The sequence below is a fragment of the Rhamphochromis sp. 'chilingali' genome (assembly GCF_963969265.1).
Source record: "Rhamphochromis sp. 'chilingali' genome assembly, chromosome: 22".
NCBI classification, from domain to species: domain Eukaryota; kingdom Metazoa; phylum Chordata; class Actinopteri; order Cichliformes; family Cichlidae; genus Rhamphochromis; species Rhamphochromis sp. 'chilingali'.
The window spans coordinates 24,723,162-24,735,837 of record NC_137950.1 but is presented as its reverse complement, the minus strand read 5'-3'; the positions used below and the strand labels follow the sequence as shown (position 1 = coordinate 24,735,837).

General features: G+C 40.1%; 2 protein-coding genes across 2 annotated transcripts; one reads left to right on the top strand and one right to left on the bottom strand.

Moving 5' to 3' along the window:
• Positions 1-1,859: 1,859 nt before the first annotated feature.
• twnk (twinkle mtDNA helicase) lies at positions 1,860-7,325 on the bottom strand. Its single transcript, XM_080872578.1, has 7 exons — positions 7,264-7,325; positions 6,391-7,036; positions 5,358-6,060; positions 4,257-4,497; positions 3,555-3,662; positions 3,198-3,339; positions 1,860-2,723 (listed from the first exon to the last, which is right to left on the bottom strand). The coding sequence occupies exons 2-7, from the start codon at positions 7,009-7,011 to the stop codon at positions 2,376-2,378; spliced, it is 2,163 nt and encodes a 720-aa protein (XP_080728704.1). The 5' UTR covers positions 7,012-7,036; positions 7,264-7,325; the 3' UTR covers positions 1,860-2,375.
• A 209-nt stretch (positions 7,326-7,534) lies between these two features.
• mrpl43 (mitochondrial ribosomal protein L43) lies at positions 7,535-12,067 on the top strand. The gene is made up of 3 exons (XM_080872579.1): positions 7,535-7,795; positions 9,685-9,791; positions 11,777-12,067. Exons 1-3 carry the CDS (start codon positions 7,665-7,667, stop codon positions 11,992-11,994), a joined length of 456 nt encoding a protein of 151 aa, XP_080728705.1. The 5' UTR covers positions 7,535-7,664; the 3' UTR covers positions 11,995-12,067.
• Positions 12,068-12,676: the final 609 nt, after the last annotated feature.

The following is a 12,676-nucleotide window of genomic DNA, read 5'->3' as shown; positions in this document are numbered from 1 at the left end:
AGTAGGCATGTTGTTATACATATGTATGACATTCAGGTTAGATTGATATTTCATAAGTCATAGCAAAGCTATGCATCTGGAGTGCAAAGGCTGCCTCAACATTCCCATAATCCTAAGGTGTTACATATGGAGGACCAAAGCAGTCAGTCAATCAGTCAAGTTTATGCCACAATCACCTGAGGAGTGGACTTTCCAGCAAATTCACTCCAGCTTCAAACAGTCTAACACAAAGACAAAGTACAAGAGTTACACCACCGACTCTATAGATCTCAGTTAGCATGCTAAACGTTAAAGTTCATGACTGCACAATTAGAAAAAGACTGAACAGCACGACATGTTTGGAAGTGTCACCGAGAAGAAGCCGCTTCTCTCATGGCTGGTTTTTGTGTGCAAACCTGCATCTGTATAATCCACAGGACCTCTGGAACAATGTCCCGTGGACAGATGAGACCAAAGTGGAGATGTTGGCCACAATGCACAGCATTATCAGCACAAACAGCTCAACTGTCAAAGCACAGCAAAGGAGGGTTGATGATTCAGGCTTGTTTTGCAGCTACAGGGCACTTTGTAGTCACTGAGTGGACTATGAATTCCTCTATAAGTATTCTAGAATCAAATGTGAGGCCATCTGTGAGACCAAAGCTTGGCCCAAATTGGGCCATGGAACAAACTCAAAGGATGTAAGGAAATCTACAGCTGAATAGATTAATCAAGGTGTTGCAATAATAGTCCAGTGAAAAAATGTTTTCACAGGACCGTGTTTGCCTTTGGTATTGGCCAGCTTGTTTTATATTGAAACATAAAGGAACTGTAAAAGAAAATACAGAAATACGAAATAACAGAAAAGAAAATATTCTATAACTTGTATCTATGTATCTAGTGCATTAAATTGGATTTTTTAATTATTCAGTAGTTAGTTTTTTTTCCATTTTGGCACCTTTGGTCCTTGATTTTACACTTGTGTCATTCCCACAGTGACACTTGATTTATTCAGTGTATATTTCAAGGTTGCAAATCACCAAAGGCCCTGGTATAAAACACATAGGCACTTTCATATTCCCACATTGAACCACTAACCCTTTAAATCATAAACCTGAAATTTATATGGGTTTGCAGTGACTGTGATAAAGTGCGACACTTCAGCCATCAATACGTCCTGCAGCAGCCCACGACACAGCGCAATGCAGACTTTCTTCACTTCTGAGAGCTGCTGATTCTACTCGTAACCCCACACCAGTGCAACCGAGGCAGGGTAGTTGACTTTACCCATGAAATATTCATAGGAAGATGTTTTAAAAACACTTTGCATTTATTTAAAGTCACCCACTCTAAATAATGCATTGTGTGGTGTGACATTGGAGAAGGCCATGGTTGGACAATGAAGGGTAATTAACAGGCAAGTGTGCTAAAACCTTTAGTACTCTTCTCTTCCATACGTGGTATTTGAACTTAATTATCATTATTCAAAAGGCAGGCTCACAGGAGGATAAAAGGGAACAAACAAACTCTGAAACTCAGTCAAACAGCAAGGAAAGAGGGGTACACAGCTTGCTGCTTAACCAAAGAGTGCAGAATTAAACTACATTTTTCCTAATGTGCATAACTGAGCTTTGTCACGCTTGTAGTCATTTATAAATCAGACATATGGAACAAATCGTTAGCAAGTTGTTAAGGCAGTCGCTGCTGTAGCCGAGAGACGAAACTAAACGAACACATATGTCTGTAGTCAGTGATCACTGCCATTTGGAAATAGGACGGCTGATATTTGCTGCTCAACAATTATCTGAAGTTAACTAAACTCCAGTCTCTTAGCACACAACGCCCCCTGGTGACCACAGATAGAAAACGCAATCACAATCTGCATTAGAAGTTGTTGGAGGGGGTTTATTATAAAAAGCAACAAATCATTGTTGTACAAAAAGTCAGTAGAGAACACACTGTGGTAATGTGCAGGGGTTTGTATTATGCCTCTAAGCAGACAGTGATAGTGTTACCATCCCTATTTAATCAGTAGTTCCTGGCGTCACATTATTATTTCAATAGGTTAAACAACACTTAACAAATTCAGTCTTACTACATTGAACAGAAAAGCTTTGAAGACTAGTTTAACACTTTGCTGTCATTATTTCACATTCTGTCTGTAACATGCTTCATTCCACGATGAAACACGTTTTCACTACCTGGCATATTCTGGATTCAGGGATGTTAATTCATACATTTCTTATGCATGTTCATATTTATGTACTTGTATTTAGCTTAGCTGAACCTCCTGTTATTGACATACAACTGCCGAACATTATCTTTCATACAAAGAGTCTGGTTGAGGTTTAACATTCAAATCCCTGATCAACAGAGAGAATACTCTGAATGAAAGTTCACTTCTGAATGGCTCCGTTTCCATTTGCAGGACTTTTAACAGTTCGTGGAGTCTTTGTGTTTCCTTTCACTTTCTCTACCTTGTCTTTTTTAACCTCCTCCTTCTTTGACGCTGCTGCAGTGGCCTCGTCCTCCTCCTCGTTTTCCGGCTTAGTGTTGACCTTCCTCAGCTTGTGTTTTCCTTTGATGGGAGTGGAAAAAGTCAGCGAAGACTTGATGAAGTCCAGAGGGAAGATGCCCACGTCTCCATCAAAGCGGTTCTTGGTCACTTGCAGGGATCTGCGGCCAGGACACGTCACCAGCTTCTTTTCCTGCAGTATGAGGACGTTGTCGGCCTCTTGGCTGGCCTGGAAGGAGTTAAAAGTCAAGACGTGTCTTACTTAAATTGGAAAACTGCAGATTTGAGAAGAGAGCAAGCGTATATGCATTTTATTGAAACAGCAAGTCAAGAGATGTGCTTATTTATTAAAATGTTTTTAATGTTTTTTAACAATCAAAATAGAATGATACCCATGCTATTTTGATGAGTATGAACAAAATTATTATTACTCTCACAATAACAACCTATCGATGCTGTGATTCTATTTTGGCCCTTTTAGTTCTCCTATTAAAATATTTTAATTTGCGAATGCCAGATAGGGGAAATACCCACAAATAGGGTACATTTTTGCTGACCAGGTCACTGGTGACTGTGACAATGTTAAGAGGATAATTAAACATTGTACATTAAATGTACAGTATCTGTCTGCCAACAATTTGTCATTTTCAACTGTTCCTTCAGTATTTTCTACCAGACTGAACTGAAACTCTCACTGCCTTACCTTAGCAGAACCAAAGATTGATGCCGTTTGCAGTTCTCGGTCATCCTCCTCTTTCCTCGGATGAATGATCAGGGTGACATGACAGGAGCTGTTAGTGGCAAACTTCCTGAAAACCCCGATAATGTGGTCCTGGACTGCAAACCTGAGGTACATGAGAACATTGTATTTCCATACAGCATTAACACACCAATAACATATATTTTTATGACAGTATGTTTGCACTGAAGCACCGCAGCAATTTCCTAATGTTGTAAACCTGCTCAACATTTGGCAATAAAACCCTTTCTGATTCTGATTCTGAACAGCACTAACATGACATCATCACACACCAGATAAACAACATTTTTTTTATCTTACTTGTCTACTGAAAGGTTTTCTTGTCCCATCATGAACTGTAGATTATCAATGACGACATGGTTGATATCATAGAGGTAGACAGCATGTTGCATTGTGTCCAGCACTGTCCTGCAGGCAAAATTGGACAGGAGTCAGAGGGTCTTAGACCATGTCCACACTAATATGTTTTCGTTTGAAAACGTATCTTTTTCTCTCCGTTTTGGCCTTCTGTCCACACTGAGACTGCGTTTTTGGTCAAGGAAAACAGAGCTTTTTGAAAATGCTCGCCAAAGCGGAAAGGCAGTGTAGACTGCATAAACAGAGACTTTCGGAAACGATGACGCATTTTAGTCATATGATGCAGTCATGTAACCAATTAAACTAAGATAGCAGAGGGCATTATACAGCAGTTATTCTGTTTGCTCTCAATTTTGACAGCCCTATTAAAGATTAATATCAGTTTGTACCTGCTCCAGATAGCTTTTCTTCAAATTCTTTAATTCTCACTCGCTTTTGCAACTTTGTACTTTTGTGTTACTTGCAGCAACAACTCCACTTCATTGTTAGTCCATTTAAAAAACTCATTTACTCATTTAACATTTACTGACTGAGCAACCACACTCCAACAAGAAGTGATCAAACTATCAAGATTATGTTAAAAAACAAAGCAAACCTCTTCAATAAAAGAACTTAATGGATCCCTGAAGTACTAATAAGACTTACTTGATGTTCTGCTGCCCATGGAAAGTCATGAAGTAAAGCGACAGCTCTTCAAACTTGTCTGCCCAGAAATCATACTGTTCCAGGTTCTCCTCCAGCCTCTGCATGGCGAACTGTGTCAACATGATCTTGGCTAGACGAACATTGTTGATCTCAAAGCTGCCCCACAAAGTGTTGACACCCTGCATGCAAAGGTCCAGGGCCAACTCACTGATAAAGGTGGTTTTCCCACTTCCAGTAGGACCTGGTAAAGAAACATCATGATTGCGTACTGGGTTAATAAAGCTAGTACTTGTACTTTATATTTAAACTGGTAAACTAAAAAGCCATCATACTTCCAGACACTTTAATGAAAAGTAAAAACTTGGCCAGCTGTGAGTGTTTTACATCCTCTTCCTTTAAAGAAAGTATGCGGTTTGATTTTTTTTTTTTTATCAAATATTGTGGCTGAATTTAAGTCAGCCTATCTCCGGTTCAAGGTCCTTGAGCAGTGCTGCATGACTTCCACAGCTTTTTAGCATTAATTCAGCTAGGTAATGCAGTGGGTCAGTGTTATAACAGTGATGATTCAATTTAAATGGCACACAGTGGGACACCAGGAAGTGGATTTTTTATTCACATGTTTGAAGTTCCATGATGAAATTGCAGATATAAAGAAGCATGTTGGGACTTTCACTGACTGATCCAAAAATAGCCACAATGCTGCAGAAGTCAGAAAAGGGAAAAACAGGAGCAGTTTTGAAAGTGCTGCAGCACTGACAAATGAGACCATCTTGAAGAAGATATCATCCAAACTTCAATCAGGTATGGTTTTTGTTTTGTTGTTGAGTTGTGAAACTCGATCACAACTCAGGGCAGAACAATAAAAGACTGAATTTAAATCTGCTTGCTTACAAATTGGCTTTGATATTTGGCTACCTAGACGTGGTGGAAGAAAGATCCATTATCCACAGAGATATTGATTATATGATGCTATGAGTTTTGTTTGTATCACTTTTAAAAAGGGAAGAAATGACTTAATTTTGGTTATGATTTCTTGGGATTTAAAAAAAACCAACTAATTAGTTCCTGAGTCTTAAAACATCATTATTAGTAACACAGTACCTGTAAAAACAGTCAGCTCTCCCTTGCGGTGTCCCTTCAAAATCCTGTTGAGCTCAGGAAACCTCGTCCACTTCACTCCAGCCACCTGATCTGTGTTGACAAGCTCCCCGTAAACGTCCTCTCTGAGCTGCTTGAAGGACACTATGGACTTATGGGCCGCTGGGATCGAGGCTTTAATGATGTTGCTTAAGTTTTTACCTCGGGCCAGAGCCTCCACCGCACACGGCCGGTACTCACCGGGCCGCACAAGGGAGCAACGCCTGATGCCCAGCTTGCGAGAAAAGCTCTTTGACGCCTCCCAAGAGCGAATGTCTCCCCCCAGCCACAGAGTCACCCGCTTGAACTGCTCCAGGTAGGGCAGCAGGATTGGAGGAAGGCAGCTGACCCCGCGAGGAAGAGCAACACTCGGGAGTCCTGTTGCCTGACTCACAGCCATCGTGTCAAACTCGTGACCCGTCACCACCACCTCCGAGTCCAGACGTCCCACAAGAGGGAGGCCAAACAAGTTGTAATAGGAGTTAGACTTTGGGACTGTAGCTTCATTATATGTGACTTTGTCAGTTTCTGTTCTTTGAGCTGACAGGAGCTTGACCCCTTTTAAAGAGGAATCAGGTCCACCAAACCAGGGGAAAACCAGGCTTTTGGTTGGCTTGAATAATCTCACTCCAAACTTCTTGAGGGTTGCATTGGAGATCTTTGTGATCTGAAACAAAGCATTGACATTACTGCGCCAGATGACACTGTAGAGGAAAAGGTAAGGTCTTGTACATACACCACCATATTTAACAAAATAAATATATACGTTTAAAGTGACTTTACATTCAGGTACTAGCAGTCTCAGAGGATGAGAATGGTTGTGTATGTGCACATATGTTTGTCACAGAGCTGAGGATGTGTGTGTGTGTTAGTTGTTGCCGATCTTTGTAATCAGTGCAGGGAGATGTGTGGTGAGGGCAACAGCTCTGGGGAAGCTGTTCATGAGCTGCTCGTGTCATCTTTTGAATTAAGAATCACAAATTACACAGAATAATACCTGGAAAATGGTTTTAATCAGCTGAGCTTCATCCTCTGGGAGGTCAGTGAGTGGCACAGAGGTGGACCAGATCCTCTGCACCTCTCTCAGCTCCCTCTCTCTCTCCTCCTGCTCCTCCACACTCTCCGGATACCCCAGAAGCACATTAGGGTTAAGGGACTCTTCCCCGTCCTTCTGCATCACCTCCAAACAGTCCTGGAGGTCCTCCCAGCTCCCCTCCACCAGCGTGTCCTTGCACAGAAACTGTCCCGTGGTTTTGTCAATGAACAGGGAGAAGACCTCCTTCCTGGTTGACAAATCCACAAAGATGCTGGGAATGTGGAGGCAGCTGTAACCATCGTGGAAGGGAATATCTTTGGAGCGTAGATACTGTTTGATGTCTGTGACTGTGACTGGGGTCACAGGGAACTCTAAAGTAGATTTGGTGTCTTTTTTATAACCTCTGGTCCCAGTGTGTGTCAGGAAGTAGCCTGTACCCCAAGGTATTGGAAATGGCCTGTGAAGCAGCCTCTTTGCTAGAGGTCTCAAAAATGGAGATGTAAGACATCCTTGGAGGAGAAACCTTGGAGCTCCCACCTGCAAGAGACAGGTGGAGCTCCTCAGCAGCAAGCCTTTCCACATTGGTTATGTGGTCAGCACGTTGAACCTGCAAAAAGACACCAAGACATGAGGAAACCAGCAGCCTAATATAGGAAAAGCACAGCAAAGTTTTGGGGTGACCTAGACAGTCAAATTAAGGAGAGGCAGAAAACCGTTATTTTCTTGTCAAACGGAGACGTACCGAACATGAAAATTATCATGGAGGCGTATGAAAGCATCACTCAAAAGTTAGTGGCGTTTAATAAAACATGAGGCTGAAAAAGAACAACTTACAGTCTCTGATATCTGTCCTCCTCTCCTCCCATGCTCCACTCTAACCCGGGCTTTTCGGTGCGTTTCCAAAACAAGTCCGTGTGAACAATACGGAAGACTAGATATTCGGAAAGCTAGACTAACACATATTTACCTTTTAAATTATACTTAACGTGATCATTTTTATAGTAGAAAATAAATGTAATGGTTGGACGTTTAATTTGTCAACGAAAAAAGTCTTCTTCTAGAAGGTATCTTTTTTTGTTAACCGTTATGTCAGCTATGCGTTTCACTCCGGAACTTGCTACTGACGGACAGCGCTGTGTACATGCCCGTCAGGTTGTCCTCTGAGAGCCTTGTTACCGTTTAGTGTGTTTGACTGTGTTATTTTTGTGCAGCAGTAGAAAAAGAGCAGATTAACGATGACTTCCAGAGGGACACCGAGTCGTTTTTTGAGAAGTGTCCTTCAAAATGGCGTCGGTCGGTACGTTTGCCAGCTAAAACGCATCTCCATCGTCTTCTCCAAAAAGGCTCAGAGTTCGTTGGGAGCCAGGTAAAAGAAGTCTTTGATAGTTTATGTAGACAGTTCCTCTAAGTCACGGCCTTGAAAAAATCTAAGAGATTACTTGGTTTCCTGATTAGCACACGGTTTATTGATTTAGATCTTGTAATTATTCTTAAATTAGATCCCAGTCTATTATGTTGACGTTAGTCTTGTACCTCATTATTTTTCATTAATCAGCCGTCTTTCCCGGTGGAGGAATCCAAAAGATGCTGTAAGCCAACAGCAGGTTAAAAATCTATTTGTCATAACGTCATAGCATACAATATGCTCATCTGCCGCTTCATTAGGAACACCCTTTCAACTACTCGTTAATGCAAATATCTCGTGAACAAATCACAATGGCAGCAACCGAACACATGTAGACATGGCCAAAGACCAGATGAAGTCCAAACGAGCATCAGAATTTTGAAGAAAGTTAAAGATGTAGACGAGCATCTGTGAACGCACAGCACGTTAAACCTTTGAGCAGATGGGCTACAGCAGCAGAAGACACCTGATGTCACTCCTTTCAGCTGAGAACAGGAAACTGAACCTACACCAAAGCTGGACAATAGAAAATTGGAAATGATGCAACATTCGAATGGAAGGGTCAGAATTTGGTGTAAACTACATGAAATCATGAATTGTAGCTCAGGAGGCAGAGCAGGTCACCAACTGATCAGAAAGTTGGTGTTTTGATGTCCGGCTCCTCCGGTCTACATAGCGAAGTATCCTTGGGCAAGATAATGAACCCCAAGTCGCCTTCTGATGTCATGTCACAGAGCTGAAATCCTCTCAATATGATTTCATTAACATGACAGTGAATTTATTGTACTCACATGGTCTCCGCAGTCACTGCATCTCAATCTAATAGAGCATCTTTAGTAGCAGGAGCAGTAGGTTTGCAACAAGGATGTACAACAAACAGATCTGCAGCAACTATGTGATGCTGTCATGTAAATATGCACCAAAATCTCTGAGGAATGTTTCCAGCACCTTGTTGAATCTATGCCACAAAGAATAATACCAGTTCTGAGGGCAAAAAGCGGTCAAACCCAGTACTGACAAGGTGTAACTGATAGAGTATTTTAGAAATGGCCCAAAAATGTGCAGTTAAGCAGGATTTTTGCAGTTCCTATTATAGCATGTAGGCTCAAATGCACTACCTGCTTCTGTAACACACAATCAGAAAGCCAGATGATCATCACATTACTGTGATATGGATTCAGGGATCATAGTAGAAGAATCTTTTAGCACTGGCAGTAGATGTTGACAGACATCACCAACAGCCCTTTATTGTTCAAACGCCACATCATGATGCTAGCAGCAGTTACATTTGCAGACTCTCAGCAGAATTTTTCACTGCTCAGAATAGTTTCTGACTTCATGACTGAATGTTCTGTGACTTCAGTAGCCTAAAGATAAAAATAATGTTTCTGTTGATTCATTTTAAGCTGTTTATCTGCTTGCTAACACACAAAATTGGCCAAATACTTTACATTTGCATTATAATAGTGAAAGGGTCCAGCTTCACATTAACCAATTAAAACATCCTGTGAAAATGTTTTTTTAAAAATTCATATCTGAAAATTGCAGGGTGATGTCTGTCATCTGGAAAGATTTTTTTCCCCCAAGTTTGTTTTATTATCAGTTATTTAACTGTTCATGCATTTCTTTTTCTTTTTGAAATGAAAAGTAGCACAAAGCATAAAATTAAATTATATGATTGTCATTTAATTTTCCATTTTATACAGCTACGCTCAGACTGTGTGGTTTAAACAAAAGTATAATAATTTATTAACCAGTAATGAAAATAATTGGCAGGTATGGCTCAAAAAACAAACAAAAAACTCTGTCACCCTTACCAAACTGTAATACCGGTTAACCTGCTTTTTCAGGGATTTCATCGAGGAGGGAGTTGTGGATTATGCCAACAAGAACCCTGGAACTGTCGTCTATGTGTCTCCGCAGTCCTGCAGAGTACCAAAAATAGTTGCAGAATACTGTAAGTGCCCACAGCTCTGTTCGAATCAAACCTGAATAAATTTACTGAAACAATGGTGAAGCAGAGTGACAGTGAGATTTCTGAATATATATCATTTGTTGATGTAGATATAAAGCAAAGAGAGAAGGAGTTAAGATTACAAGCTTCTGTTAAGGAGTTTAAAGGTAATGAAATTATAATAGAGAGCAACTGAATGTTTATTAGAACATTTATTATATTCCACTCACTAGACTCTGAACTGAGTAATCGATAATGTATACTGAATAAAAAGATGAGTACCAAAATGAATGGTAATCACGTAGGAATATAGTCATGACTCTCTAGAGATGGTAAGCTTTCAAATGCTTCCAAACTAACCATCACAGATGTGCCTGACTAAAATAAGATGAGATAAGACTTAACTGATTCCATCCAAAGTGTTCTGGATGTGGTGTTTAGAGCTGTCCACCAATAGGTTGACAATTGAAACCAGCAACTTGTTGATGTTATAGGTGACCGAGTTGATCATACAGACAGTTGGTCTTACAGGTGCACCCTGTTTATGTATCGTCTGTAAACCATACAGACTTGGTTTAGATTCTCCTGGGTATAGCCTGTGGTATGAGGTTTGCTCAATAACGATGTCTTGCTCTAACTGTTTGAGACAGTCTATCACCCTCTTCCTGTAACAACTACCTGGTTCTCATTTCAGGGGCTCATAAGTATTTTTGTCACTGTGCAGCAACACAATTTTCTCATGTTAGTCTTTCTGGTTTAGCAAAAGCATGCACCTACCCTTGTCTGCCGGAAGGATGATAATGTTGTTATTACTAAGCGATGTGAGTGCCTTCCTCTCCCCCATGTTGATGTTGGATGCTGAGGACATTTTCGTCCCCAGTTGCTCTGCTTCCACATCTGCAAAGTTGATGTTTTGAATTGCTGTTTCTGTAGCTGTGATCAATTCGACTATCGGAATTTGCCTCGGCTTTAAATTTAACCCTGGAAGGATGTTTTTTACTGTTTGGGTGAGTTTTCTGTCAGGCAAATTTTTCCCCCGCTTTCCACATCCTCGGTATGGCATCCTTCTGTCTTCAGGCTGTTGAGGAAACTCCATATTTGGCTATGCAGATGTACTGTTCATAAGATTGGGGAAACCTGCAGTCAGCTGAGACTGAAGAAGTCACGTGGATGGGGATGAAACGTTTTCCCCACTGAAAATGCTACTTCCAGAAAAAAAAGAATCATCTTTTCAGGATTTCCTTACCTGTATGATTGAGCATGCATCAAGGCATATTTTCTAACATTTCTTTCATATTATCTGAAAACTCCTTGAACCAGATTCTTCATATTTTTAGGGTAAATATCTGGTACTGTGGCTTTATCAGTAAGGACATTTATAGAATGATGGATGCTTGAAATCTCTAAAATATTTGGATCCTGGATCTCTGACAGCAAATTTGGAAGTATTGTAGAAATGAGAATTTTGCAGATAGGGAACTGATATTTTATTTCCAGCTTCTCATATAGAAGGCATGTAATAGTCTTTAACCCTGTCACGCCAATTGTATCATATTTGATGAATTAATATTTTAGAATTCTTCATCAGCAAATATGAAACAAATTAAAAGTCACATATGCAAATTAATATTTCATTTAATTTTTAAACATTTTGTCAGAAGTTTTAATGAACACTCCATTTTCAAAAAGCTTGAGTATGGATAAGGTAGATTTTTCATCCAACTTCACTGTTATAATACTCAGCTATGAAACCATGTGCCAAATCCAAATGAACATTTTTAGAAACAGACAGTTTGTGTTAATGTTATATCCAAAATCTGTTGTTCTGTCTCATTTTTACTTACGTAATAAGAAGCACGAAAAGTAAACTGCCATAAAGCAGTCTTAGATACTGTAGGGGGCAGTATAACATAGGTAGAAGGTATTGTTGTTAATGTTAATGTTGTAGGTGTCCTCTTAAAAGTCGCATATATTTTCCTTTTTTGCAGTAAATGGCAACGTGAGGGAAGAAACCATCACGAGCAAAACGTCTCAGCAGATATCCGAGCTTTTGACTAAGCTGACCAATCAGTCCGGTCTGGAAATCATCCGCATCCGCAAACCCTTCCACACAGACAGTCCCAGCATCCAGGGCCTGTGGCACCCTTTCACCAACCGGCCCCCGTCTATTGGCCCCATAAGGCCACAGAAACCAGATTTTCAATAAGGACTAACGAAAGAAAATGTTGAACTTCCATTTGTATTTTTTGCAATTTAAATTAAATCACTGGTGAATAACAGTTTCTGCATCGGCTTCCTTTTGATTTGTTTTCCTGGATAATACCACACTGTTGTCTGATTTAAAAAAAAACATTTTTTTTAACCATCTCCTTCTGTTTGCAGCAGAGCCCACTTGAAGGAAAAATGCTCACAGTTCCAGCTCTAAATGCCACATTTGAATAGACTTTAAATGGATCCACCAGAGCTTTGTCGGCGGGCATACTAAAGAGCAGATAACTGTTTTTAAATCTCAAGGTTATTTAAAGATTTGTGTAATAAGTGCCGCAGATGGAACTTTGAAATAAAAAAACCCAACAACTTTCAGATGTTGATGTTTAAATACAGATTTTCTTTAGAGGTGGGTTTCAGCACATCGAGAGAAATCAAATCACTTTTTTTTTAATTTTTTTTTTTATTGTCACATCACATGTGCAGGCACACTGGCACAGCACATGCGAGTGAAATTCTTGTGTGCAAGCCCCACAAGCAACAGAGATGTGCAAACACAACAACACAAACGAGCAAAATACAAGAATGGCCAACCTGAAACTAATAAATATATGTACAATATATAATAGTGTATGCATTTCTGGATGTGTATACTAAATATTTTCCTACGTGTGTGTGTG

Coding starts and splice junctions, on each gene's coding strand:
- twnk (XM_080872578.1), bottom strand. CDS start 7,011: ATGTGGAAAGGCTTGCTGCTGAGGAGCTCCACCTGTCTCTTGCAGGTG. Junction 6,061..6,390: donor TGATTAAAACCATTTTCCAG/GTATTATTCTGT, acceptor GCTTTGTTTCAG/ATCACAAAGATCTCCAATGC. Junction 3,663..4,256: donor CATGGGCAGCAGAACATCAA/GTAAGTCTTATT, acceptor TTTTGCCTGCAG/GACAGTGCTGGACACAATGC.
- mrpl43 (XM_080872579.1), top strand. CDS start 7,665: ATGACTTCCAGAGGGACACCGAGTCGTTTTTTGAGAAGTGTCCTTCAA. Junction 7,796..9,684: donor CAGAGTTCGTTGGGAGCCAG/GTAAAAGAAGTC, acceptor CTGCTTTTTCAG/GGATTTCATCGAGGAGGGAG. Junction 9,792..11,776: donor AAAAATAGTTGCAGAATACT/GTAAGTGCCCAC, acceptor CCTTTTTTGCAG/TAAATGGCAACGTGAGGGAA.